Below are 27,605 nucleotides of genomic sequence, written 5' to 3'. Positions count from 1 at the left end.
GCAGATACAGTAAAATTGTATGTACACTTACACAAACGAAATAAAAGAAAATAGAAGAAAAGAGACAAAACTGCTTATATGCAGGTACATAAGATACAACAAAGCCAAGAAAACATGGTGACATTCACTCAGGGCTGGGGTGGAGGAATGATTTGCACAAGGACATTTCCTCCCATCTGTCTCTAGGTAAGTGTCTTGCATGGAGGTTTTGGATGGACAAGGTTGCAGCGTGGCTTGCCTGCAGTGAAGTTCTTCAACCAACGGAGAAAGAGTACTAATCTACAGTGCAAAGCTATGTGGAGTCTAAGTGTGTGAAAAGCACGCTCTGCATGTCTTCCCAAAGCTTCGGGGGAATGTCCCACACGCCGGATGGTGCATTGGCAGGCTCTACCTTGACGGGACTGGTGCCGGGCAGAGAATTCGGCATGCTACTAGGAGGCGAGACCTCGGCCGAGTGGCACGGCAATGACGCCTCTTGCGGCTGGGGCAGCTCTTCCAAGGGTTCCACCTTCACGTGCACAGGGGTCGCTCGGCTCTCGTACGTTGACGAAGCAGCATTCGCATGCGGTCTCTTGCTAGAAACGCCGGCGCCGAAGTACCGTTTTCTGCTCCGTAGCGATTGCTTGCCTCTGGCTGTTTGCTCCGGGCAATTGGACAAACTTTGAGCTGGTCGTGGATCGGGGGATCGTTCCCTCTCCAGTTTCGGCGGTTTCGGTTGCTTGAGCAGCAGCGGCGGCTCGCTGTGGGTGGTCATGGCTGTCGCACTGCGCTTTGGACCCTGAGCTGCGCAGGAGTGAGAAGTGCTTAGACGCGAGCGCAAGCTCCTCGAGCACGAGTTTGCTCCTGACACGGGCGAGTCTCCCTTGGCCGTCAGGGCGGCGACGACGCGCGACTTCAAGCTGGTCGGGCTGATGAGCGTCGTCTCCGGAAAGTCCGTCGCCCTCTCCAGTTTCGGTTTCTTGAGCAGCAGCGGCGGCTCGCTGTGGGCGCTCATGGCTGTCGCACTGCGCTTTGGACCCTGAGCTGCGCAGGAGTCGGTCGCCTGAGAAGTGCTTGGACGCGAGCGCAAGCTTCTCGAGCATGAGTTAGCTCCTGACACGGGGGAGTCTCCCTGGGCCGTGAGGGCGGCGACGACGCGCGACTTCAAGCTGGTCAGGCTGATGAGCGTAGTCTCCGGAAAGTCAGTCGGTTCTTTCCGGGGAAAGGACTTGACAAGTCCGTTGACGGCTTCCTTGATCAGCGTCAAGCCCTTCACCTTGAACATGCTTTGCTGCTGCTGCGCCCCGTCGGATTGAGACGAGCCCATGCCGTCGGCAAGGGATGAAATGAGGGATCTCGATGGTACCACGGTACCACCCGTCGCACTATTCGGAGCTCGCGATCGGATGATTGGCGGCACGATCAGTGGCCAGCGGTCGATCATGGAAGTGTGCGTGTCACTTGAGATATCGGCACGGACACGAGTCACAATTTCCTGCATAACCAGAGGCACGCCACAAGCACTGTCGGCATAGGTTACAGCCCTGCAAGCAAACTACGAGCACTCGCACAGTTGATGCAGTAATAAATATCGGTAATTTGGTACTAGACCGCACTATGAGGCGCCACTGCGAGACGCTACCAACGCGCTGAGGCCACTGAGGCACTGAGGTCGATCTCGGCAAAGCATGCGCCAACGTCCGTGCATACCGTGCATACGCTGCGCAGCGCGTTCATGTTCATGGCCTTCGTCTTTCGTATGCACGTTCGTATGCGTCGCAAACAATCGCAAACTATCGCATCGTGACATCATTCTGTTCTGATTATTTATTTTATATTTAAAGTTTGTTGCAAGCACAATTTTATTGTGTCACAATTGGGTTTCCTATTCTTGTTTTATTTTGGTAACATTTATTTGTGCGAGCGTGGGCTGAGGTACAGGCGGTCCAGGTAAACGCGGCGACGTCGAAAGCCGAACCGGATATTTCGACGTTATTTACTTCCGACCGAGTGCTTACGTCACATAACAACATGGACGATTCCCAGCTTCAAGGTAAGCGCCCAACGAGACCTGCTGTTTAGCACGGGAATTTTGACCCTCTCGGCTAATACTTGAGCTTATAAATCGTAACTGAACCCTGAGACTTGAGCCGAAAGATGACACGGTTTTTGTCGAAAGGTCTGATGCAAGTCGGGGGAAATTCTGCCGATAGGCTTAAGCGACTTTAAGTGGCGAAGCGCTGAGATGTTGCGATTTTATGCTTTGCCCCTTGGCACCGTCCGCCGGTCATGATTTGGTGCGTAGATCGCCCCTGCGTAGATTTCAGGGACGTAGCTTTCTTTCGTGCACGGATAGTTGAGCGTTGGCTTGGGTCCTCGTAATGGTTTACGATTTCCGGCGTTCGCGTATCTCGGACTGTTCAAGCGATTCTTGAGCTCACAGACGGAAACCTGATTGACACTGACTGAGCCTCTCTCCCCCCCCTTCAACCTGTAAGAAAATATCCGTTAGTGTTTTTTTAAGACGATTCGTAGTGCGTTTTCCGTTTGCTTGTTTCCTCAATTACACGCACGGTTCTTAAAGGGACGCGCAGGTGGGCGAAAGAGCGGCACTAGCTACCCCCTCCCCCACCCAGGTGAGGCCAGTGTCGCCTCCAAATTCACGCCTATCAGCCGAAGAGACTCGTACGGCGCTGTGTTCCGGGTCAAAACTGTTCGCGTCTATCCATCTTGTTGAGGCTAAGCACGCTATTTCAAAGAAACGACCTGCCAATCGCATACTACATGTTGGAGCCCCGTAGAGCAAGATCGCGCTCCGTGTTTACGAACTTCGGTTTGTGTTTTTACCATATTTAATCGCGGTTATCGCAGCCACGATAAGAACAATGTTTGGCGAGGAGCTCGTTCTGGTGTACCTTGCTTCACGTAAATTTTATTTTTAAATGTATGTTTGTCCGCGTGTGACATGAATGACGCGTATTGCAGATATTTGCCGGGTGTGCCGGTCAGAAGGAGCTCCTGACAAGCCACTTTTCCATCCATGCATCTGTACTGGCAGCATCAAATATATCCATCAGGACTGGTAATGCGCGATTTTTTCTATCCATTTAAGCGTTTGTATCGGTTGCGTCATTTTCGCGCGGATTTGATGCAATCTGTGCAGTACCCTGTCTGTGTGCTTTAGATGCCATAAGCACTGACGGTTCACTGAGGCACTCGGTATGGACGTATAACTGACAGCGACACCATCTTCCACATGTTCTTAAACAGGTATTCGCTTAACGATATCGCAGGAATGAGGGTACAACAGTGCACAAGGGGGCTTTAACTGCTGCTGATTCGGCTTTTTTTTATTCTTGACAAGTAAGCACCATATTGTAATCTCGCAAAGCTGGGATTTTATACGGAAGGACCTGGAAAAGTGTATTTTTATGTGGAAGAACCTGGAAGCTCAACGCTCGGAAACGGGTTGTCATGACAGTGGTGTGACAGACCTTACGTTCAAATCGGTGACAGTGACGCCCCTTTTTCCCTCGCAAACAGCTTCACAGTCTCTCGGAGGAGTCTGACATCAGTCACAACTCTCCCTCTTCTATTACACTACCTGCATTTTTTTTTTTTTTCTCTCTTGTCAAAATGCTTTAAAAGACTTGAAGCCACGAAAAAATGCTGCAGCCAACTTCTTGCAACTATACTCTGTTCACCCCTAAGCTGACAGGGAGGTGGAAGCTATGTGCTTATCGGATTAATCAACCGCTTCTCTTTTATCACATGACTCTGCTCTCAGCTCGTGGGTATGGGCAGGAGCGTGATATGTGATGAAAGGTATGAATGGTCCAACGAGCACATTGCTTCCACCGCACTGTCGACGTAGGGTAAACGGAATATAGTGGGAACATGAGTATGTGGAGTTGGCATACTTGACTTTTATGAGTATGTTTTGTTTTGTCATTATTGCACTAATACTTATTTATTACAGCGAATGATGGATTAGGTGGCTAGTAAAGCATTTCATGTATCTGCTAGTTGTCACCTTCTCTGGCTACTGCCTTAGTTGAGATTCTTACAAATTTAAGCTGATTCCATCGAATGACCTAATGGTACCATTAATTTGTATCGGCTTTTTCCAGCTAGAGCAGATCTGAATCGGTGACGGCCGTTGATGGTTGCAACTACTCCCATTTAGAGGCTTAGAGTTTTAGGAGGGTGCAACGTGTCTAATTTTTTGCTGCTATAGTGAGAGCGCAGATGTGTATTCCCATTACGTGAGAGTCATGCTACTCTGCTTCAGTGCGTGTGTAGCTGTGAAAGTCTCAGCAGTCCTAGAAAAGAGTACCCAGGGTTGGGAAAAAATACCTAACACGAATCACTGCATCGTGGTTCACCAGCAGGTCATGTCGCATATGCCAGCCGCGCGACGTCGAACATTCAGTCCTTTTGTGTGGTGCGGGAGCAATACCTTTGCGGAAAATGAATGGCTTGGAAAACCATCCGATTCCCTTAGCCTTGAACGCCTTTTCTGGGTAGAAGTGCCGTGACCCGCTGGTGACTAACTACGCACCTTAAGAACAAATTATATTCAGTGCTGCGTGGGTCATGGTCAAGCAACAGATGAGTACTCACCGTAAGATGTAGCTTGAAATTCGACGTTAGTGTTTTCGAGTCTGAAATTAATTTGCGACAGAATTAACATTTTGCTTTTAGTATGCCTAGTGTTAAAGGGATACTGACAGGGTATTTACGCTCACCAAGGTTTTATTTAGTGTATGACAAATGGGAGCCCAACTGCACAGAACACGTGCCTACACCTTAGGTGTTACGTGCTTGGTGAGTGACGTCACCGCTGACCCCAGCCACGTGGGCCACCATACCCACACACAGGGGCCACCTAGTTTAGTAGGTGCTTGACGAGTGGCGTCACTACGAAACCCCGAGCCATGTAGGTTCGCCCACCCACGCCTGGCTGTGCGTGGCTTAACCCATGTCCGGGGAAAGGGGATCCTGGTGGTTGAGCTGAGCCCGGGGTACCTTTGGACCCTTTGGGGCCCCTTGGGCGAGGCAATATACCGCTTCGGCCCCCGCTTCTCGTAAACGGGAGTCTTGGCTTGGCCTGACCAGGATGATTCAGTCAGTCGCCTCCTCTACCCTCTTCTTCCTTCTTTCACTTTTCCTTCCAACTCTTTCTCTATTCTTCTACACTCGCTTCTTTTTCAACTTCCTAGGCATCAAGGGCCAACCTTGGGTGGAAATAGGTTCTGACCCTGCAACCACACTCGGGTATAGTGCCCGGGCTGCACTGGTAGAGTAATCGTGTCAGCCAAGCTTTTCTTGTTGTGGCACGTCCCCTACCTCCTTGTTGGGCTCCAGGGTGGGCGGTGCACCCGAGCACTGAATTTCCTTTCCATCTTTATTGGTCCCAAGCTTAACAAAACCTCTGATCGTGTCCTGAAAAGGCCCGTACCGAAGTCCATGACCATCCCGCGACGTCCCTTGAATTTTATTAATTTCCAAAGTTTCTTGTTATGCATTCTGAGGCTAAAAGGCCACTTGTAATGCTTTCTCCATTTCTCGTTTCAAAAGTACTCGAAGGCATTGTCGGTACAAACTTCAATGCCAAGAAGATGGCGTGGGGCAGCCTTCTGGTCAAGATAAACACAAAACAACAAAGTGACTCTCTTCTGGCCTTGAACTTCGTTTCGAATTACAAGGTTAGCGTGGAGTTATCTCTGAGAATGACTTGCTCGAAACATCCGAGAAAGATCTCTGCGAGCCTCTCCAGTCAGGGTTTTATCCGAGAGAAGGGTGTCCCTCAGGGAAGAGTATTAAGTGTGACTGTATTTACAGTCAAAATTAGTGGCCTGACAAAGGTGATACCACCATCAGTATCTTATTCATTATATGTGAATGATGTGCAAATTTCGGTATCTTCTTGTAGCTTGTCTGGTTAGGAACGGCAGCTCCAACTCGCAATCAGTAGAAGGAGAAAATAGGCAGACGAAAATGGTTTTATGATTTCTTTCGAAAAGACGGTGTGTGTTCCTTTTTCACTGTGCTGTGGGCTGTCTTTAGTCCCCATTCTGAATTTAAACAGTATATCTATTTCTGTAAAGCAGGCACACAAATTTTTAGGCATCATTTTTGATAGAAAGCTTAATTTGGTACCTCACATTAAGGAGTTAAAACAAAAGTGCCTACGCTCCTCAAACATCCTCAAAGTGCTGTCGCACATGTCTGGGCATCCGACCGACGTTGTCTCTTGCAGCTTTACGCCTCCCTATTTACAGTCTCGCTTAGACTATGGTGCCTAGGTTTATGGATCGGTACGGCCGTCTGTCCTAAAGATGTTGAACCCTGTCCATCACCTAGGGGGGAGCTCAGGCTTGCTACTGGTGCATTTCGCTTATCACCCGTGCTTAGTTTATATGCTGAGACTCACCAAATGTCGCTTGAGGGGCAAAGGCAATATCTTAGTCTCTGTTATGGATACAAGGTGTATAGTGATCCACACCATCCGTGCTATGCTCTTCAAACTTGTATGTCCTCCCGATTTTTTGAAAACAAACCAAGCATTGTTTGGACTTTTAGTATTCATGTTGAGAGTATGACAGCATCCTTCCATATTCCTCTTACTGAAATTACTTTGCTGCAAAACACTGACAGAGTTGCTCCATGGGGCTTCCTGCCTATATAAGGACTATGTTCACTTTTATACTGACGGAGCAAAAGCCTCAACCTTTATAGTTTGTGCAGTTCATTACATTGCATGTAGAAAAGCCACAAAACTTGACCCTATTGCTAGCATTTTTATAGCTGAATTGTATACTATCTCATTAGTCATCTACTTTATCGTAGACAGTAATATAATGCAAGCACTTCTTTTTTTTAAACTCAAAGTGCTCTCACATCCCTCTCTTTTTTAGCTGAGAGTAACAACCCTCTTGTGTAGCTCGTTCGTGTGCAGATAAATGAGGCCCTTCAACTTGGACATGTCATAAAATTCTACTGGGTGCCCAGCCACGTGGGTATTTCCAGTAATGAGAAAGCAGTTCAACTTGCTGCCTATTTGAGGGAATGTATTCAAACGTCTCTCGGCCTGCCCCACCAGGGTCTCAAATCAAGTTTCAAAAAGTAATTTATTAACTCCCGGCAGTTGGACTGGTTCATGCAAACGGACAACAAGCTTCATGCCATTAAGCCTGTTTTGAGGGTGTGGGAGAGCTCCTCTCATAGATGACGCCGTTTTGAGGTCCTTCTGTGTCGCTTACACATTGCACACTCCCGTCTGACCCATTTGTACTTGCTTTGTGGTGAGGATGTGAAACTCTGTGAGAACTGTGGGAAAGTGCTAACTGTCCTGGATATATTATGGCAGATCAGAGGTCTAAATGCTCAATGCCAATCCTGCTTCCCAGAACTTTTTAGAAATCACCTTCCATTCCACCCATACTTTTTACTTGGTGACCAACCTCTAGTGCAGTAGTTCTCAACCATTGATGTTTTGCGGACCCCTTGTGGTTCGGTGGAGATGATGGAGGACCCCGTTCGTGGTGAGGGGAAGGAAAATGTACAGGTTAAGTAGGATAATGATTTAATAAATGTATGTAATGAAGAGCTGTGTGAAGTAGACTTTTCTAATTGATATACACACGAGAAAACTTACCCGATACTTTGAACGTTTCTTCTCAATCAGAAAAAAAAAGACAACTTTTATTGCCGGGCTTGACGAATGAGGCAGGGCTTCGCGGACTCCTAGAATGCCTTCACGAACCCTTTGGGGTCCGCGGACCCCCATTTGAGAACCACTGCTCTAGTACCGTTCCAATGTGTTTGTGACTTTTTAAACAAAGTTGGCTATTTACACCACCAACTGTAACTTTTAACTACTTCTCAGATACCGGTAATGCTTCTCGAAAGCTTGCGTGTGGCGCACGATGAACTTAGTTGCCCCTGTGCCATTAAACTTGCAATCATAATAATAAAAATAATGCCCAGAAAACAATTTTCGGCTCGAAATTCGTTTTCTTTTTGCCCGAAAGCCACCGATCGAGAACTGGCCGGTTTGAGTCGCGCTCACTCTCTTCTTTATGGTTTAGACACAATCACCGAATATAATCAAAGTTGTAGGTCATAGAAAGCACACACTCGGTATTACAAATAGAAAAAAAAAAAATATGATACCCATTTTTTGTGGCTTCTAAAAAGTTGCAAAAATGTTGATCGAAAAAAAAAAAAAAAAAGTTGCACAGCCACATGACTTTCAGGAACTCTCTCCAGCACGGTCAATGTAGCTCTAATTTTTTTTTTTTTCATTGTAACTTTGTTTAACGACATTCCTTGTCCATCTAGACTGTTTAAAAAAAAAAAAAAAAAAAAGATTTGTTTCCTTTGAAGTGTTTTTTAAGGGAAGCAGGCAGGTCTTCAACGGTTTGAGAAAAACAAATTCTGTGAAAATCACCTGGAGACGTTGCATGAAAGAGGCACCCAATCTGGGTGCCTCTTCCAGCAGTGATCTCGTAACATCCCAGTAAAATGAACCAATGTTATCTTATGTGCTTGTTAGATCTGAGCACGAAAACCTTACCCCCACCCACACATATGGGAGGGCATTGTATACTTGCAAAGCTTGTGACGGTAGCGCCTTCAGAATTTGGAAGCTACAGGAGTAGTCAACAATCTGAAGTGTCTAGAAAAACATTTACCATATTTTCCAATGTATAGATTAGCAATTTTTTTTTAAATTACAGTGGTTGCGTTTTATAGAATGGTGCAACATAATGGCATTTGTTTTTATAAGTATGTACTTCAACTGCACAAATTTTCCTCGGTTTCCTTCGATTCATTGGTGAGAATATTGGAACTGGCTCCCGCTTGCGCATATATTGCGATCTCCTTGAATATATGCGCGCGCATATATTGCGAGGTGAGAAAACTGAAGCAAACTGACTGCCAAACATGTTGGCAATCTCCCCAGGGAGGGTGACAATCTTGCCATTTGATGTAAAGGATGGGTCATGTCGAGTAGTTTGATGCTGACTGACGTAAGACCAAACAACTTTCGGTTCCTTGCAATCATGGAGAATGATAGACTTGGCAAATGCAACCTTGGCAGCATGCAGGACAGCCATAAGGGAACGCTGAAGTGCCTTAGCCTGTGCGAGTGTCGCAGCACACTGCAGACGGGCAACATACTGAAAAGAGTCTTCTTCTGACGAGCAACACCATTGTGACCCTCTGTGATTCAAGGAGCACGAGCACGTCCCCTTCGGGTAGAAACACAAGGCATACACTCCAACTGAATTGCGTGTGCCAAATTGCACCAGAGGTCCATGTTAGCTAAGCAGTCTTCGCCCATTGTGGTCATGCACCATGGGGCAAGGTGAGCGAGTTTGGCTATGTAATCTTCACCTGTCTGGTGGAACTTCCATATGACACGAGCAAAGTGACCTCTGCAGGGTAGAACCAGAGCGGAAGTGAAATCAATGGCCAGGCGATCACTCCCAGAGAGACCAGAGTATACATCACATGAATGACTTTGGGATGGGAGTGACACAAACACAAGGTCGAGGAAACTGGAGTTTGGGATCTAAGTGGGAAAGTGGCAGATCTGGGAAATCCGTGAAGTTGACTCCAGGCTTAATAGAGTGCCATCAGTTGCGTTGGAGGGGAGAGGAGCGTCAGAACTCCACCAATCTATGTGGCTGTTAAAGGCTCCAAACAGAAACACCACCCAATAGTACTTTGTAAGCGCCTTTGTGATGGACGTATCGAGTAGCTTGTAGGCAGTAGCCCGGGTGGACGGCGGACAGTAGGCGCAGACGAGAAGGGACCTACCCTTCGGGTGATAAAGTTGCAGAAAGATTGTTTCTAATTCTGGCTGCTCGATGTCGTCCCGTCTGACTGCCAAGAGACCAGATGGCACGGCGATGAGCACTCCACCACCGTGAGACGGGTGATCACGCCGACGAACTGTGACGAGGGCCTGGCCGAAGAGCTCGATGTCGCGAGCACTGTCGTCCAACCGTGTCCCCATGAGAAGAAACTCATTACTGTCAGGGAGAGCCGATGAGATGAGTTTGAGATCAGTTAGTTTGTTCTTCACATTCCATCCATTGGTGTACCAGAACGTAACGAACTTGCTGAAGTGGTTGCTTGCAGTGGGGTTACGAGAGCCAGTGGGTCGTTGCCGAGTGTCCTCCAGGGCACACTGGGGTGTCCCAGACTGAGGAGGTGGGATGTCACCATTAGCTCCGGGCGAAGAAAAGAGCGCCTCATCGAACTGCAGCAACTGACATACGGCGCAAAACTAGGGTTTGGTTGAAGATGACAGGCGCCGATATGACCCGAGCGACAGGAGCTCGCACTTAGGTTGATGCCACCTGTCACACAGGTCACACTGTAACGCTGCCATGGTATTGCAGACGCTCTTTGAGCAGTGGGGACGGGGGGGGGGGGGGGGGGGCGGGGGCGGCGGCGGCGGCGGCGGCGGCGGTGGCGGCGGCGGAGGCCAGGATTTTGTGTAACGTCCCCACCAAACAGAAGGAGCCAAACAGCATGTAACCGTCTCGCAGGCTGAGCCACCGAACCGGTGTGGGTGGGAGGCGGAAATTGTAGAGCGAAACAGGCGTCCAGGACGGTTCGGTATGCAGTTGTCACGTTGGTCAGGTGCCTGGGGAGTTCATAATGGACACCGTTTAGAAAGAATAGGGGATGGAGCTGGACGAGAACGATAAACGTGAGAGTTAGCGGTGTCATGAACAAGGACACCTAACCAGGAATCAACCCAGAAATCTAGGTTAATACAGCAGTTGAAATACTGTTTTTTTTGTTGTTTTTTTTCATCTCTATACAAAAATATAAATTTTACAAGATGTATTTCTGAAACACCATTTCAGGTGTTTCAAATATTACAGTACCAATATTTCGCAATATTTCCCAACCTTAAGTGTGCTGTGCCAGTTGTTTTCTTTGGTTCAGTGTAGAGTAACATAAAATATGGAGCGAACAAAAGAAATTCTTGAAGCGACTGTGAAACCATTTTGTTTGCTTTGCCAGCTAAGACTCGTTATAAGCTCTTCAGGCTTATAAAGCATGAAACGGGTGTTAGTTTCTGCTTTTGCACTCTACTTTTTGTTAAAAAAAAAAAAAAAAGAATTGCGGAGTCTTTGTTGCTTTTTCTTTCCTGACAGTATTTGTTCAATTGAGCAATAGTTGTCAACCCTTTTTTTTTTTTTAATCACATTTTTTTTTTTTTTTCTTGTGCAGCCTTGTACAATGGCTGAAATACAGCAGGAAAGAATACTGCGAGCTTTGCAACCATCGCTTCTCCTTTATGCCAAGTGAGTGTGTTTAGACAGTTATTTCATGAGCATTGCCACTGCCCTTGGATGTCAATGGACTGCGACATTACTAAATTTAAATTTGAGCCAACTCTGAGGTTAACGGCTGCAAATAGTGTGGACAGTTGCAAGATATTGTAAAAATAATTTGTGGGATATGCTTCATTTAAAGAGGCACTCAAGTGCTTTTTGTAGATGCTTGTTTTCAATTGCATATTGTTTGTTGGACTTATTAATAAAACTGACCAGTTCTAGATGGCACAATGTCCTAGTAAACTCTGAGCAATAAAAATCCAATCCTCGAGTCCCCCCCCCCTCCATAAAATTTAACCAATGAAAATCGTTAATTGCAGGGGGATTCCTGAACGTTACCACTACTATTGGTGTTTTATGGCTTGTTGTGTATTATATTTTGACTAAAAAAAAAACAAATCTATGGGTGTAGTAGACAAAGGTGTAGGAATTGGTGTAAAAACACCAATTATTGCATGAAAACGCTGTCTGACGGCACCCTCTGGTGTCTGCTTCATGGTGCACAAAAGAGGGGCTTGTCTCAACCTTCGATTAGATTTTTAATATGTAAATCGGTCACCCATGAGTGTAATCTAGGGTTTTTTAGGATGCTTAGAGCCCGTAGATTGAGTTATCATAAATAGATCTCTGAATCCGCTTGAGTGCCCCTTTAACCGTAGCAACAGTCTAGTGAAAATGTACTTTTGTTTGCTGTTTTGCTGTGTACATCAATGTTTCTAAGGCCATCTAAAGCCCTGTCAGATAAATAAAATTAACTTCTCACTTTGTAGATTACACCAGGAACTTGAGCGGGAAGACCCCACTGATTGAATCTTTTTGTAAGCTAAACTAAAGAGCTTGCTGTCTTGCTAGGAAGGAAAAAGCGCACTGGGTCAGAAAGAGCCCGGGCTCTATTGAACATTGCTCATTCCTTGGCAAATCCATAATCACATTCTTTGACTTGAGATGTCTAATATATTTACGCAAGTTTTGTCGCCGTTGTGTTTGAATTCTAGCTAGTGAAGTATGTATGCATTGCCCACACCTACTTCACTGGTATCTGTTGAAGTTCTGATCTTATATTTTTGCATTATTACTTGACACAACCTGCAATGTTTGCCGAGATTGCGCCTGCATTTGTCCTTTCAGTAATTTCCTCCATCAAATTTGTCTGTGTTTTTTTGCTGAATTCTGATGGTAGACATTTATTTCACAGAAATATGAGTTGAATTGAACTCACCATTGCTGTTCATTTTTCCTGCTCAGTTTATTCGCCGGACATGCCAAAGCGACTGCCGATCCGGGACATTGTGAGTGGGCTCCTGAGCAGCTTGGGCACTGCAATACGGTACTGGCTACACTACACCGTGGTGGCCTTTGCCTGGTTGGGCATAGTTCCGCTCACTGCCTGTAAGTCTCACTTTACACTTTAGTAAAGACAAAGGAAATCTTTGGTATTTCTTAAGGGGGGACATTGCCTGGGAGGGTCAACTTTTGAACCGTTCTCTCAATTTGATTGAAACTTTCAGGGCGAATTGAACCCCATTAGGATTGATCCCCTTTGAGACTTCGTTGTTTCCCTGAAAATATCTACCAGTTTGTGTCGTTTGTAGGCTAGCTAACTTTTGTAGCAGGCATTTTTTGACAGGTAAACTGGCAAGAACTAGGAGGCAAATCATACTAAGGAAGAGCAGCAAAGCAGGAATAGGATCTGAAGTGGAAGATACTGTGAAAGGGTGTTACTGAAGATGGCACAGTATCACGTCACCGGGTAGGACCAATCGTAAAGCCTGTTTTGGGTCTCAACCTATAAGATTGCTCATACCGAATTTTCTGGATTTTTTCTGTTTGAATGTATAGGGTTCTCCTGGCCATTGGTACTTTTAAACTTGGGAAGCTTCTACAGGCTAAATCTAGAGTAAATGGCACATCCAATGAGGGTGAGACGTTCTGGCTATGTTTAAACGAGTATGAAGCAGTGCTAAATAAAAAAAAACACATAAAGCTTGCAAAAAGATAAATCCAGCATGTTTATAAATGAAAGTTTCTGAAACCATTCTTTGGAAGTTAATAAACATATCATTTGCGAAAAAAACATTTTTTTTCTCAAAAATTTTAATTCCGAGGCCATATTGGTAATGAGCTTAAAAAAACTGGCTCAATTGTGCATGGTTCGGGATGCTGTGCATTAAAAAAATGGGCCGGAAATGGGTAGAACGCAAATTGTTCCCTGCAGGTCGCATCTACCGATGTCTCTTCACGGGGTCTGTCAGTTCACTGCTGACGCTACCTCTGGACATGCTGTCCACGTGAGTTGGTAATTCTTTCAACCCCCACCCCCGGCTTTCCTGTCTCAGATGAAATTCAAGTTTCGACTTATTCCTGACTTTGCCTTTATGCTCTTCTTAGAGGAAATTGCTAAGGAAACCTACATACATACCGTGTTTTGTTCAGTACGCCTCAGAATTAAAATTGTATGAATTAGAGATTTGACAGCGTGGCCTGGAATAAACACTGAAGATGCAGCGTAGCTTACGAGCAGGCTATTTTGACGACCTGTAGTGGGTTTGGCAAGCATCCAAGACCTTACAATCACTGCTCCCATCGGAGAGTATGGCCCCACCCAAAGGCTTTGCTTGCATTCATCTATAAAGTAAGCTTCTGTAACCTCATGCAAGGCGCTGCTAAGTGTGTGAATGCCATAATCAAGGTTTGTTGCTTGTATTAAGGAAGCAAGACAAAGCTTTTCACAGGCATTTTTCAACCTAATTATATTTCCTCTAGATGTTTGCTGGTGGTGGGCTCGAGATTCTGTCGATAAATGTTTGAATTGAAAAAAAATATGTTGAACATACTCACAAATTTCTCGGACCATCTCAATAGAGTGGGAGAGAAGGGTGCTCTACAAGCAATTAATGTCTGATTGATTGGCGTGTGTATGCAGGGAGAATGTGCTATCGGACAGCCTGTATGGCTGCTGCATCGTCACCTGCACCTTGTGCGCCTTCATCAGCCTAGTATGGTTGCGGGAGCAAGTCATCCACGGGGAAGGCCCCGATTGGCTTGAGCAAGAGCCACAGGTGCGTTCTGCATGCCAGACATTTTTTGCAGGTGGGCTCGCCACAAGAAAGTTTCTGTATTACCGTATTTACTTGCATAATGAATGCACTCGCATAATGAACGCACCCCCCACAGCGGGTACCAATATTTGGACTTTTTACAGCGGAGCTGTTAAGGGCTGGTTTTCCCAGTATTGTGTCCGTGGACAAACTAATGTCGACACAAAACTCCAGACAGCTACCGCCATCTATGAGCGACGGCGGATACCAGACAACCGGCTTGCCGCCGTCGCTCATAGATGGCGGCAACCTTTTCAGCCTTTCCACTCTGGTTTTTGCCAGCGTGGAAAAGCTGAAATTTCTCTAGGCGTCCTCCTAAAAGTCTTCCTCGAGGACGTCCTGGAAGTCGTCTTTGAGGTTGTCCTAGAAGTCGCCCTAGAAATTGTCCTCGAGGTCGTCCTTGAGGTCGCCCCAGACGTCGTCCTCTAGACACAGGGGTGGAAGCGCTGCGCCAATTGCGCCACCCTGCGCCAATTCACTTCCCTGCGCCAGCCTGCTCCAAAACGCCAATTTCAACTTTTTTTTTTTTTTAGTGTTTTCTCTAAATTCAGCGGAAAACGGTTGGCCAGGGGCCACCATGAGGTGTGTACTTTTGGTTAGGTGTCACTGCGGGTGACTCGTACCAACTCGACTGGGGCTCCGGACCATGTCTAACCTCAGGGCGAGGCGTCGATTTTAGTTCATCGAGAGTGCAATGTCGTTTTTTACTACAAAGTGTTTATATACCAACACATCGGTTTGGTTTCGGGCATAGTTGGTTGGCGCGGTTGGAGCGCGCATGCAGTTGCCCGTGGTCCCGATTTGCCGTGATCGTGGGAGTTGGTGCCTCGGCACCGGTGGGCTACCTTGGCCATTAACATGAGCAGAAGTAAGTGGTCTTTACTAGCTTTACCTGTTATTTGGTAGCCTACCATATTTGGACGCTTAGCCGTGAAGAATCGCGAGCACAGGCACATCCGTTCTCGAGCTCAATTTGTCTTGTCAAAACGAAACCAAAACCATCATTGTGTGCGCGAATGTGCACGCTGTCGTGTGTTGTCTACCGCCGTCAAACCACTGGCGAAAGCAATACCCGCGATCTTAAGCGAGTTGGTTAATTGGCAGTGCTACACACTCTTTTGTTTCTTTCCTTTAGCGTGGAGCAGTGGGGGTTACATCAGAAATGCCGTACAACACTCCCACGCTGCCGATTCCTGTCAAGAACGCACCTTAACTTGCTATAGCCACTCTACTCGTATAAGTTTCTGCTTGGGGGGGGGGGTAGGGTAGGGTAGGGTAGAGAGAAGTTGGTGGGCTTTTTGTCACGTAAGAAGGCAGCCTGCCCCGCAGGGATCAGCGCCTGATCAGCTACATCTCATTTTCAGTCTCGTTCAAACTGTTTTCTCTTAAAGCACTTCTACTGAGTGCACAAGAACTCATAAGCAAGGGTGAGGCAGTTAAGGACATGGACAAGGTGGGGAGTGGACACCTGCTAAGAGATGTGAACTCTAAACTGCCCATAGTACTCGAGCGCATAAAAGAAATTGACTCTGCTCTTCAAACTGTGAAAAAAAAAGGTGAACTTCAATTGTATCTAAATTACACAGATTCAGCTTAGTCACAACCCTTTTTTTTAACATGGAGCCTGTGGGCTCTTCTAGTCAGTGTTTATGCTGCATATGTATTAGTGGCTGTGATATTTTTAAGACAATATATTTTTCCATCCAAAGTAATTAGATATAGCTTTGTATGTTAACTTGGGTGTAGGGATTACTGTATTTTATGAACAGGGATTTAGAACATTTGTATTTAATGAAAACAGGTCAGCAAGGACTGCTTTATTCTGAAACATGTTGTGGTACCTTAATTTTTTTTATGGAGACACGCAATGCACAGCATTTTATGGAGTACATAAGGTTGCGTTGCTCTTCTAGTCGATGCTTAAAGCTGCATATGTGCGAGTGACTGTGGTAGTCTAAAGATATAAAATACACATTTTATTTTTGCATCTGAATTTTTGTCAAATGTCAGTAGCCTTGTATTTTGTTACTAAACTTGATATAGGGCTTTTTAAGTAGTGATTGAACATGTGTATTCTTTATTAAACAAAAACTGTAGTCAGCGAAGGTAGTTTATCTGACACCTTGCAGTGGTTTAGTTTTCTGGATACATGTTTACAATTGGTCTATTAAGTAGACGGTTTTGTACTGGCGTGGCTCAAGTTAGGCTTTTATTGTCGGGGCCTCCCATATAAAGTCTATCATTACTCTGCCTGCTGCCGGAATGGTTCTCAAAGCCTTTCCTTTGCATAAATTGCCAATATTCCATATTTCAATGCAATAGAAATAGAAAAATGTGTATGTATGTTGCTTGAAAATTATTCTGGGATGTGCATGCATATATTTTTGCTACATTTTCACATTTAGAAACAACAAATCACTTTTAGACATTTGTTTGACCTCCGTGACCTGCTGCAAAACCTACTTCTACGGCTACAAAACTTATTTTGCTGCTCCCGAGCTGCTCTAAAGCGAGCGTCTTACTGCTCCAAAACTGCTCCAAAGTGGGACTTTTGCTGCTCCCAGCCCTGATACAAAAGTCTCTAGCCCGCTTCCACCCCTGTAGACATCGTCTTAGACGTCGTAAAGATAACAGCTTCGCTGGTCCTCCATCTTCACGTGAAGTGGAAGGGCCCTACATTTGTTTTCCCTCGCGGAATGAACGCACCTCCAATTTTCAGCTCCACGAGTCTCAAATTGCGTCCAACTTAGCTAGCCGCTAAGCCCACCAAGCCAATTTTCTTTTGCCAAGCGGTCAGTCCAAGTCAGGCCAAGCCAAGTCGCTCTCGTTATGGCTGCAAGTGTGTAGTTGCAGAAGTGATCAACCGTGGAACCGAGCGGCGCGCACACGTGAAGGAGCTTGGGTTGAGGGATTGCCCAGTCCCGGACATTCTTCGCCTACCGGATGTATTGATGTCAACAAACACGCCGTCGTCTATGGTCCGCTTTCAGACAGTAAAAGCTTGAAAGTGGTTAGGCCTAAGAACGGTCGCATTGCTCTCCGTGCTGAGTGAGCTTCGTAGGGCGCCTTTCCTCCAGCAAAATGCACGCCAAAAGCGCCCTAAAAGGTTCGCAATTATAAAGCCTGGTTACTGTGGCGCACCCCCAGCCAGCCATGGGTGCGTCTTCATCAGTAGAGACATGCCACAGTACCTTGCTGTGTCATATTGGCACCTAATATGACATTTGCACGAAGTGTGTAAATGTAGAAGTTTTTACCCCGCGTAATGAACGCACCCCCCAAATATATGTAAATTTTTTGGGAAACAAAGTGCGTTCATTATGTGAGTAAATTCAGTATACCATATCCTTTTACCACAAGTCTGAGCACAGTCACAGGTGAAAGATGCACGTATGAATGTACTAAAAGCTCTAGGTGATGGCATACTCTGTGCACCAGAGTGGATTAGTAGACTAACTTACACACAAAAAGACGACAAACGCCTTGACTTTGCAGTTTCGGTGCTGCTTGATTGACCCATCGGCTCGTAGCATCGACTATGGCCCAACTTTACAATGAAGCGGAGTATAAAATGTTTTCTTTTGCCCATGTGTATTTTGAACGGCCTCTCTCTTCTGTGTAGAGGCAGCAACTGTGTCTTTTGGGGGCATAGCGCGAGAGCCCAGTTGCCCTTTGGGCCTTCTGGTTTGGTCACTGCAGAACCAGGAAGGTCTCGGAGAGGCAGCGGCGGGCGGAGAGCACGGTCTGCACGATGTGAATGGCGCCCCAGGAGCACTGGGACCGGCGCCACATCATGCCGAGGACATCCCGGCCGCGGGAGACGTCAACGACGTAAACAACGCCGCTCAAGGTGTGCACCGGATTGTCGCGGGGATTTGGTGTCGTGCTGCGTATGTGCGGGACCTCAATATTAACTTGAGGTGGGAGGGGAGCTTATCATAAGAGGCTAATTCAAAAGTTGTATATTTTAGGTGTGCACAATGTTGTACTAAATATGATAAGGAGTTATCTCCGGGATCGGTATCAATGTGTAGAAATAGATATATGGTCTCGGGCCATTAACAGCAGGTGCACCGAAAAGGTAGTGATTGAGCCCACTTGTATATAAATGACATTGTAAATATTGACACTAAAGTTAAATATGTTATCTATGTCAATGATACCGGTGTATTCTTTTGAGGGAATGATGCCGAGCAAATTATACAGAATGCAAATCAATTCTTAATTATGTGAAATTATTGGGCAACATCAAATTCTTTACAAATAATGTCAACAAAACAAAAGCCATTATATTTAGATCATGAAATACAAACTGTATGCATGTCTGTCCTCTCGCTTGGTGCAAATAATATAGATAGAATGGAAAGTGTAAAAGTAGTGGGAATAATATTTAATCAGTTCATGGTCTGTGATGACACTAACCTCATGTAATAAACTGAAGGGCTGTTGGTATTATATATAAATGTATATTTCCCATTGTGTTACATATGATAATCATAGGAAAGTACTCTTTAATAAACTAAATATTGTGCAAATTTAAATCATTATAACTTTATACTCGCTGTTTCATACAATTTTTTAAACACAATCAAAAGATTTACATGGCAATCTCTCACCTAGAGCATAGGGAAGCAGTGTATGATGTTTGTAGGTCTGGGGCATGGATAGTACTGCACTCCAGTGCAACTTACGGCAGTCAGATGCTAAAATGTACACTTCCCCAACTTTTAAATTGTTTTTGTGCTCATAGCATTGAAATTCTGAATGAATCTGTTCAAAACATACGGTCATTATTTGTTTAAGATTAACCCATCTATGCTATAAATGTATAGAGCATCTCAAATCGCGGCCAGGCTTTTTAAATCGACTACAAAAACCGGTTTCTTAACCTATCACACTATGATTTTGTGCAGCGTTTCCCACAGTTTGTGCATTTTTTCTATAAAATTTACAAAGAGCCTGGCCGCTATTTGAGACACCCTGTATAATTACTAAATTAATTGTATGATTTTAGTTTTTTTGTGTGTTTTACATTATTTTTGTTTTGCATCTTGCTTTAAAAAATATTGTGTTTGTGGTTGCTTTTTTTATTGCTGCTGATGGAGAGAGAGGCTCGTCAAGCAACAACCGAGTTTCTTTTATCTCTCTCTCCTTTCTCCAATTTGGAGATAAATAAGTGGAAGCTTTTTATTTTTAAAAACACAAAAAAATTTGTAGGTGCAAACAAAGACTGTTCCCAAGAAGGCAACATGGACAAGCTTTTGTTCATGTCCCCTTCATCGTGTCTGTCTTTGTTTGCACTTACGAGTTTCTTGAGCTTCATGCCCCAACTAGCCCAACAACAAGCCCTCATTTAACTACATTTTTGTTCAGTGGACACTTATAGACCTTAACTAGAAGTTTTGACTGTGTGAAACATTTTACCTGTGTGTCCCTGTCTTTTGTCCCTGCAACGTCTTAGTGTGTTTGCCGCATCAGAAGCGCTGTACTAAATTGCCATGTTGTTCTTGAACGAAGTCTGCTAGATCTACCACCTAGCAGACCATGTTGTTGAATGCATGGTGGTGCATTCACACGATATGCTTCGAAGGCTTGAGTATGGAAAAAGTCTGTCTGGCTCTATTATGAACTGACCATATAGTTCCGTTCGGTTGGCGTTTACCGTAGCAGAGGCCCTTTTCTAATTGTATATTTATTAAGATCCCCGCATTGCTGCATAATCCAGTCCTGATGCATTTTACAATGAGTCGGCTGTTTCTACTCTAAAATTTTTGGAATTAAGCTGAGTTGCCCTTTAAAGATACCAGTACTGCATTTTGTCTTTAATTACCTCTCCTATGTTATATATAAGCACCTAAGCAGGTGCACATTTATCGTGTTATGTTTTCTGACTCTTTTTCTGGTGTCTGCCCAGATGACATCAATTGGAATCCTATCGAGTGGGACAGAGCAGCCGAGGAACTCACTTGGGAAAGGGCAAGTTTGCTTCTATTTTCTTTTTAACACGTTTCACCTCACTTGACAGGGAAGAATTGACAGGTGCCTTGTGTTCTTTCTGCAGCTCCTTGGACTTGATGGTTCATTGGTATTTCTGGTAAGAACTTCGAAATACTTTTTTTTAAACTCATTTTCAGACTTTTAACGAGTGGATGTTGTGTGATGCAGGAGCACGTCTTTTGGGTGGTCTCGCTCAACACGCTCTTCATCCTTGTGTTTGGTGAGTGTGCTGCTGTGACTCGCTTGTTAAACTTTCATCTTCTATATATTTTCTGGTTACTTGTGTGTTCATTGCTTGCAGTAACCATTGAAATATTTTTGTTTGATTTTACTTGCTATCATCAATATTGATCTTTTCGTTTTTGCAGCATTCTGTCCTTACCACATTGGCCAGTTTGCAATCCTGGGATTTCGCTTGAAAAACTATGTGAGTTACTTTTCTGTGTGTATGTGTGTTTGTTGAGGCTATTCGTCATGAGAGCTTGCATATTTTCTTTATGACCAGTGTGATATTGTTAATAAATTAGGCCAGTGTTATGCTAATGTGACTCTAATCCAAATTTTTATGTCCTTGTATATTTATTTTGGGCTTGTATTACATTTGACCTTGGAGAGCATCAGAGAAAGGTTATATTTGTCAGTTATTTAGAAGCTTTTATCCTACATGGTGCTGCCTCTGTGACTCTGAGGTAAAGTGTCGGCCTACTGATCCTCATTTGGCGTGTTAGAACCCCGGCCGAGGTGCCTACTATCTGATGAAGGCTTATTGCGAGGAAGGCGCCATGCCATATAACTAAAATTTCGGTTGCACATCAAAAAATTCCCAAGGTGTCGAAATTAATCCTCAGTCCTCTGCTGGGACGTGCCAGGTGCCCTTCATTAGTTTGACGAATAAAGCCCTCAAATTTGACTTATCGTATGTGGTAGAGGTGCTATAACAGTGGATAAATTGGAACGAAAAAACCGTAATATCACAGAATTAATTTTTAGACAATAATTTTTTTTCCTGAATGAATCAAGACTCGTCTACTGTTGGATATTGCAAAACCAAAGGGTCATGAGGAGTTCCACACCCTATACACTCCCTGATGACGTGCGTTCCTCGGTTGCAGGTGACGGCATCCCAATTTGAGGGCCTGCTGACGACGCTGTGCGGCTACGTGATTGTGGGCATTGCCTTGGTGCTGCTGCACGCCTTGGCGTCTCTGGCCAAGCTGAGGCGAACCCAGCGGCTGTTGGGCCTCTGCTATGTTGTGGTCAAGGTGTCTCTTCTCTCAGTGGTTGAAATTGGCCTGTTTCCCCTCGTCTGCGGCTGGTGGCTCGACATCTGCTCCCTCGTGAGTTTTCGAGATGAACTGAACATTTCTGGCCTTGCGGCAATAAATCATTTCCATCTTAGCTTTGTATTTTACATTGTCTGGGAAAGCTAAAAAAAAAACTCCGAGGACACCTAGGCGCTTCTTATGAGGTGTGAATGCGGAAGCATCCCTGGCTCGTTGGTGACAGCTGCGCCACTAAGTGAGGCGGCGGCGGGAGTGCAAAGCGCGGCTGGCGCGTGCTGAAATCACATGTCCTCTCACCGTCATCATCATCGCCCTAGCTGTGGGTACCAGTTGACGGCGTTAGACCTCAAAGCGTAACGATAGGCCTATTGTTTTAGGCCTAATGTCAGGCCAGTGCATGCCCGCGTCCCACCCTCCCGCTGCGCCACCAACAGTCTGGCTGGCTCCTTAGCAACGATGGCACTGTTGCAATAGCACCACATGACGCGTTGCAGTCAATGAAAATTTACGTCCCGTTTCGCTCGAAAATTTAGGTGCCGTTTATCTTAAATGTTTCCTAAATTAGATTATTAGGCACCTAAATTAGATTATCCTAATCTAATTTAGGTGCCTAAGTAAGCCATGGAATAGTGGCTAAGGTTTCCCCCAAGGAACTGAACCCTTTCGAGGGTGCTGAAATAGCTAGCGCTCTTTGAAATCTTTGAGATTGTCACTTGAAGTCTCGGAGGGGGGTAACTATCTAAGTTCTTCCTTCGAGCCTTTGCTGCATTTCCATCCTATTTGTACAACCCGACGTGAATACTGAATGCAATTGATAAAACATTTTATTACTTTTCTTTTTTCTTTAATTTTTAGTTTTACCGCAGTGTAAACACAGTGGTGTGGCACTATTGAAAGGAGGTCGGCACTAGCTGCAGTTTCTGTTAAAGGTTTAGTTTTGTCTGCTGTTTAGGTGGATTAGCAGACCTTCTTTAAAATACCACATCGCGACGTCTTTTTTTTTTTTTTTTGGCCTTTGAAGCGATTTAGGAACAGCTGGGCATTTGCTTTAGAAAAACGTGTTGGCAACTACGGCTGCCAAGCGGCTAACCAAGGATGGGCATGTGCGTTGCAGACGATGCTGGACGCCACCCTCTCGGATCGAGAGTCTAGCTTCCAGCTGGCTCCAGGCACATTTATGTTCCTACACTGGCTAGTTGGCATGGTGTACGTCTTCTACTTTGCCTCCTTCGTGCTCCTGCTGCGGGAGGTGCTCCGGCCAGGACTCCTCTGGTTCCTCCGCAACCTCAACGACCCCGACTTCAACCCTATCCAGGAGGTCAGCCCTTATTTGTTTGGAAGCTGCTGGGGGTGTGGGGGCAGATGGCTAGCAGCTGCAGGTATCGAGAGCAAGGGCCTCAATATTTAGTGGGAAGTGGGGGGTAGTTCAGGGGCAGAAGTGCCGCGCCATTTGTGCTGTGCCATTTGTGCCGCGCCATTTGTGCCGCGCCATTTGTGCCGCGCCATTTGTGCCGCGCCATTTGTGCTGCGCCATTTGTGCCGCGCCATTTGTGCCGCGCCATTTGTACTGTGCTGTGCCGGTTCAGCTTTGCTACACAGTCCCACTTCCGGGAGGAAAAGGTGCACCAAAACACCCGACTGTTTTCTTGCATGCTTTTCGTGGAACATGCACATTCTAAAAAAAAAATTGTATCGAGGATGTTAAGAGAGGAGTGCCCTTAACCTGAATAAGTAGTTGTGCCGTTTATTGTGAGTCTGAGAATAGCTTTCGCAGCTGGTTTTATTAGCTAGGCATTCCTTGCGCACGGCCAGTGCAGCGTGCAAAACCAGGTGTCGAAAAGGAACGTTCTCCCTCATAGATGATCCACCTGCCCATTCTGCAACACGTGCGACGCTTCCTCGTGTCGCTGGTCATCTTTGGCACCACAGTGCTGCTCATGGTCTGGGTGCCCGTGCGTGTCATCCAGGCCCTTCTGCCCGGGTTCCTGCCCTACCACGTCATCATCTCAAGGTGAGCGAACCGGTCGCTGGATAGCACTGATTTTGCTTACGCCCACTTGTCTCCAGCTTAATTCCCCATTTCTGAGCGATCATTATAAGCCTGCCTATACTGACCTTGCATTAAATTTGGGGGAAGTTCCTGCTTCAGGAATTTCAATGCTCTAACCCTGTGGTTCTTGACCACAGATGTTTAGGGGACTCCTTTTGGATCGGGGGAAGTGATGGGGGACCCCATCCACCAGGGGCAAGGTGTAGTATGAATGATGGCTATGACAACCGGGTAAATGAACAGGGGTAGAAGCACTGTGCCAATTGTGCACCAATCCACTTTCGCTGCGCCATCCTGCCTCCAAGTGCAAACGTTGCGCCAAAGCAGTTAATGGGAAGCAGTTAACTGGCAAAAATTAACTGCATTAAGGGGGGACACTGGCTAGAGGTCAAACTTTTGAACTACTCAAGTGATCGGAATGAAATTTGCTAGGGAGATTTAGCTTCAGATGTAGGTGTACTGTGCAAAGTTTCAGCTCTCTAGGACAAATTTACATACCTGCATAAGATGGTGTGTCACTTTTCATTAAGAAATCTATGATATGCAAATCAAGCTAATAAGCACCATTTTGACTGCTTGAATATAAAGTGGAAGAGTTCAGAAACATCTTGATTGTGGTAACAGAATACTTTCACCTTCGAACAAAAGATTCCTTCGTATGAAATTTGCAGCAAAAAGTGGAACTGAGAAAAATGCATTCAAACATTGAACTCCTTTACTTTATTTACTGCCTCACAATGTGTTGAAAATATTTTATATTAACGTAACTATTTGGCGTATTGTCATGAAATTTAGTTAAGGGTGTATAATTAGTTTCTAAAACTGAAAACCTCAAAATTAAAAAACAAATTAAAAAAAAAAAAAAAAAAAAATTTAGGCTTGTGTTTTTTCTTAAAGCAGTTAATTTTTGTTTGATGAAAACAGGCACCAAATGCCAATTTTCATTGAACGAAAATGATCATGATTTATTTTGGACCAGGTAAATGAACAGTGTTCCATTTCGTTTCGTGGTTTTTGACAAGTTGTCGAGTGCCAGCAGCACGAGAGTGAACCACGCGAGTTGGTTGTGTAAGTCATCCGTGTGGAACGCGAGGAAAAGTAAACAATTTTATTGTTCAGAAGTATACTGTATTTGGACAAATATGAGCCGCACACAATAAAAGTTGTGTGTTTATTTCCGTTCCCCATACCAGTGCCTCCCAAGCACTTTGGGTGCGTTGCTTCGTGCCATTAATGCTCAGCCAACAACGGGCGTGTAATTGTCTGATCTCCTAAAATGAGACATGAATAGGTGGCTTTGTCAGAAGTACTAAAACATCAGTTCGTTGTTTACTACTTTATTATTTTCTTTGCACGGTGGCGCTGAGCATGGCCGCATGTATTCGAAATACCGTACACATTAAATCGCGTATACCGTCAAGTTTTGGATGAACCCCTGAATATCTAGAACAGGGGGTTCTCAAACTGGGTTCCGTGGAACACAGGGGTTCCACGAGCTGGTCTCATGGGTTCTGCGAGCATTGAAATTGCAGTGCCCCCCCCCTAGTTTAACCCAAAGCACCGTCACCTTTCGCACTAATGTATTTTACATTGTGAACCAAATCAACCCCTCTGCGTTCTCATTTTGTCTGTAGTCCTCCATTTCGTGTTATTCTGTCAGTGCAATAAACTCGTGTTCACTATCTAAAGGCCTTTAATGCCCAGTATTTTTGGTTGGCGACAAAGGGAGAGGGTGGGGGAGGGTTTCTGGGGACTTTTTGATGCTTGCTGGGGTTCCCTGGGACGAAAAAGTTTGAGAACTCCTGATCTAGAACATAAAAATCCCAAAACATTAACCGCGTGATCTGCAGTATCGGTACGTGTGACAAGGGCGTTCACCGCAGGTTGCCTCATGTTTATCGTACCGTGACACACGAATCTGCAGCATCCGCAATCTGCGGTATCCGTTCCCATGACATGCAAATACCTAATTCATTCCCCCCTTTTTTTTTCTTCTGGATTTGTGCTCGCGATGTCGGTTCCCGTGACACTGGAGTTTGTAGAAGGTTCTTGCGTGCACTGTGAAGCGCGAATGTGCTGCATCCGCGTTTGGCTGCCATTCCCGTGACAGGGGAGTACAGGAGGCATTCCCTTCGGGGGGGGGGGGGGGGGGGTCAAGTCAAGTCAAGTGGGTTAGCATTTTTTCTAATGAGGGACCTGCTGGACCTACGCTCGTACCGTCTGCGTGACGTGCCCCTCACTCCCGAGGATGCCGAGGATGCAGCACATGGCTAGGACATGTGCTGCATCCGTGTTTGGCTGCCATTCCCGTGACAGGGGAGTACAGGAGGCACTTACTTGGGGTGGGAGTCAAGTGGGTTAGCATTTTTTCTAATGAGTCGCCGCAGACTGCCGCCGCGAAGCGGCGAAAGTGCAGTGCAGGGGGAGGGGGTTGACGCGCGCACCCGTTATTCGCTAAAACGTCGCTGTTCGCTAAAACGTCATTCGCTTGTGATATGGGCTTGGGGTGCGTAGCGAATTCCCGCCGTGCTTATCACCAATTATTTAATCAAATTGTACTGCCGCAACCTCGAATATTACTTCACATTTTTTTACATTTATATTTTAATTTTGAGTGGGCATTTTTTTTAGGACTTTACGGTATCTAAACATACCTAGCAGCCTACTGGCATGTGTTCACATATCTTCTAATCTCTGAAGAAAGCGATAAATACTCTACAAAATTAAACATTTGGCATAATTTTGTTGTTTGTGTCTTTAGGGTGTTTGCTTTTGCCAAGACCGCTTCTGCGCTCCTCATTCCTGTCCTAATGTAACAGTAAAAACTATAATTGGTTTCCCCATCTGTAAAGACTCGTGTTTTTTCAGTCACTTTCTTTCTTAACAAAATCTTAAACAAGTTTTTTTTTTTTTATTCTATTCAGTCATGCTTGTTTTAGTAAGGGCCCAAGTGGCATATGTATGAGCAGGAATGAAATGACTACGTTTTCAATATTTTTCGTTTGTCCTTTTATTAGATAGAGTAGATTTCTATTCTGCTTACTTGAGTGTTGGAATGCATTTTGGTGTTTGCTAAAAAGGAACTTGGAACATTTGTATTTTATAATCATGAAAAATGTAGTCAGTAAGTATTGGGATTTCTTACATACCACACAATTGCATCTTGAATGGGTTTTGTTTTCAACTTATGGAACTTGTGATTTAGGCTGTTAAATAGGAACAATGTTTTCTTTTCATGAGGCTTGAGTTGTGCTTCTTTTGTTGAATATGCCTTCTATTGGAAGTCCATAAGAGGAACCAACTCACTACAAGGGCAGTTCTCAATAGCTGCCATTCGGATAAATTGCAATTACGCTGTTTGCTTTTTTATGCTATGGGAGGGGTTATGTTTAGGGAAACGGTATGTTTGGAAATGGTTCTGAAACATAACATTGAGATGCTTTTTCTTTTTGATATTTTTGTATTAAGGAAAACACCTCCATGTTTAGAGCCCCAATTTTGACCTGGGTGACCAGCTCCAAGATTTACTTATGCCGCCATGAAACTCGACTTTTGTGGCTCCTGAGCTGCTCTAAATCGGAGCTTTTACTACTTCAGAGCTGCTCCAAAGGGGCATCTTTTCTGCTCCCAGGCCTGCTACAAAAGGCTGAAGCTTGTTTCCACCCCTGAATGAAGAAAACTGAGTGCATGCAAACCAACTTTGCATCCGTAAAAATGGAGAATAATCCAGAATAATCCACCCTACTCATTTATGCACATGGTTTCGTCTATTTATGTTTGTGGGGCAGCCAGCCTGGATTAAAAAAAAAAATTGTATAGTGCTCGGCTC

General features: G+C 45.1%; 2 protein-coding genes across 4 annotated transcripts in view; one reads left to right on the top strand and one right to left on the bottom strand.

Annotated features, from left to right (window-relative positions):
* Positions 1 to 55: 55 nt before the first annotated feature.
* Positions 56 to 1,773, bottom strand: LOC115327239. Its single transcript, XM_042287211.1, has 2 exons — positions 1,018 to 1,773; positions 56 to 777 (listed from the first exon to the last, which is right to left on the bottom strand). The coding sequence occupies exons 1-2, from the start codon at positions 1,478 to 1,480 to the stop codon at positions 293 to 295; spliced, it is 948 nt and encodes a 315-aa protein (XP_042143145.1). The 5' UTR covers positions 1,481 to 1,773; the 3' UTR covers positions 56 to 292.
* Positions 1,774 to 1,868: 95 nt separating this feature from the next.
* Positions 1,869 to 27,605, top strand: part of LOC8030475 (E3 ubiquitin-protein ligase MARCHF6) — a 41,568-nt gene continuing 15,831 nt past the window's right edge. Inside the window, exons 1-14 of one of the 3 annotated variants that reach the window (XM_029988205.4) lie at positions 1,869 to 2,032; positions 2,965 to 3,061; positions 11,242 to 11,315; positions 12,594 to 12,737; positions 13,564 to 13,636; positions 14,272 to 14,407; positions 18,146 to 18,296; positions 20,361 to 20,422; positions 20,508 to 20,540; positions 20,612 to 20,663; positions 20,812 to 20,870; positions 21,556 to 21,780; positions 22,841 to 23,044; positions 23,586 to 23,737. In XM_029988205.4, the coding sequence (XP_029844065.2) occupies positions 2,011 to 2,032; positions 2,965 to 3,061; positions 11,242 to 11,315; positions 12,594 to 12,737; positions 13,564 to 13,636; positions 14,272 to 14,407; positions 18,146 to 18,296; positions 20,361 to 20,422; positions 20,508 to 20,540; positions 20,612 to 20,663; positions 20,812 to 20,870; positions 21,556 to 21,780; positions 22,841 to 23,044; positions 23,586 to 23,737 (1,484 nt within the window). In that variant the 5' untranslated portion in view covers positions 1,869 to 2,010. Of the gene's footprint in view, positions 2,033 to 2,256; positions 2,277 to 2,739; positions 2,813 to 2,964; positions 3,062 to 11,241; positions 11,316 to 12,593; positions 12,738 to 13,563; positions 13,637 to 14,271; positions 14,408 to 18,145; positions 18,297 to 20,360; positions 20,423 to 20,507; positions 20,541 to 20,611; positions 20,664 to 20,811; positions 20,871 to 21,555; positions 21,781 to 22,840; positions 23,045 to 23,585; positions 23,738 to 27,605 lie in introns of those variants that run through there. The other 2 variants (XM_040498846.2, XM_029988204.3) reach the window with 2 other exon arrangements.

Source organism: Ixodes scapularis, unplaced genomic scaffold (assembly GCF_016920785.2).
Source record: "Ixodes scapularis isolate PalLabHiFi unplaced genomic scaffold, ASM1692078v2 PGA_scaffold9__187_contigs__length_104089568, whole genome shotgun sequence".
In the NCBI taxonomy this organism is placed as follows: domain Eukaryota; kingdom Metazoa; phylum Arthropoda; class Arachnida; order Ixodida; family Ixodidae; genus Ixodes; species Ixodes scapularis.
Note: the sequence above shows the minus strand (reverse complement) of the source record. Positions and strands in the feature narration are given on the sequence as shown.

Bases quoted from the DNA above. Each gene is read 5' to 3' on its own strand.
- LOC115327239 (XM_042287211.1), bottom strand. From the start codon at position 1,480: ATGCAGGAAATTGTGACTCGTGTCCGTGCCGATATCTCAAGTGACACG. The intron at 778-1,017 runs GTCCAAAGCGCA...GCGCAGCTCAGG, and splicing joins CGACTCCTGCGCAGCTCAGG to GTCCAAAGCGCAGTGCGACA.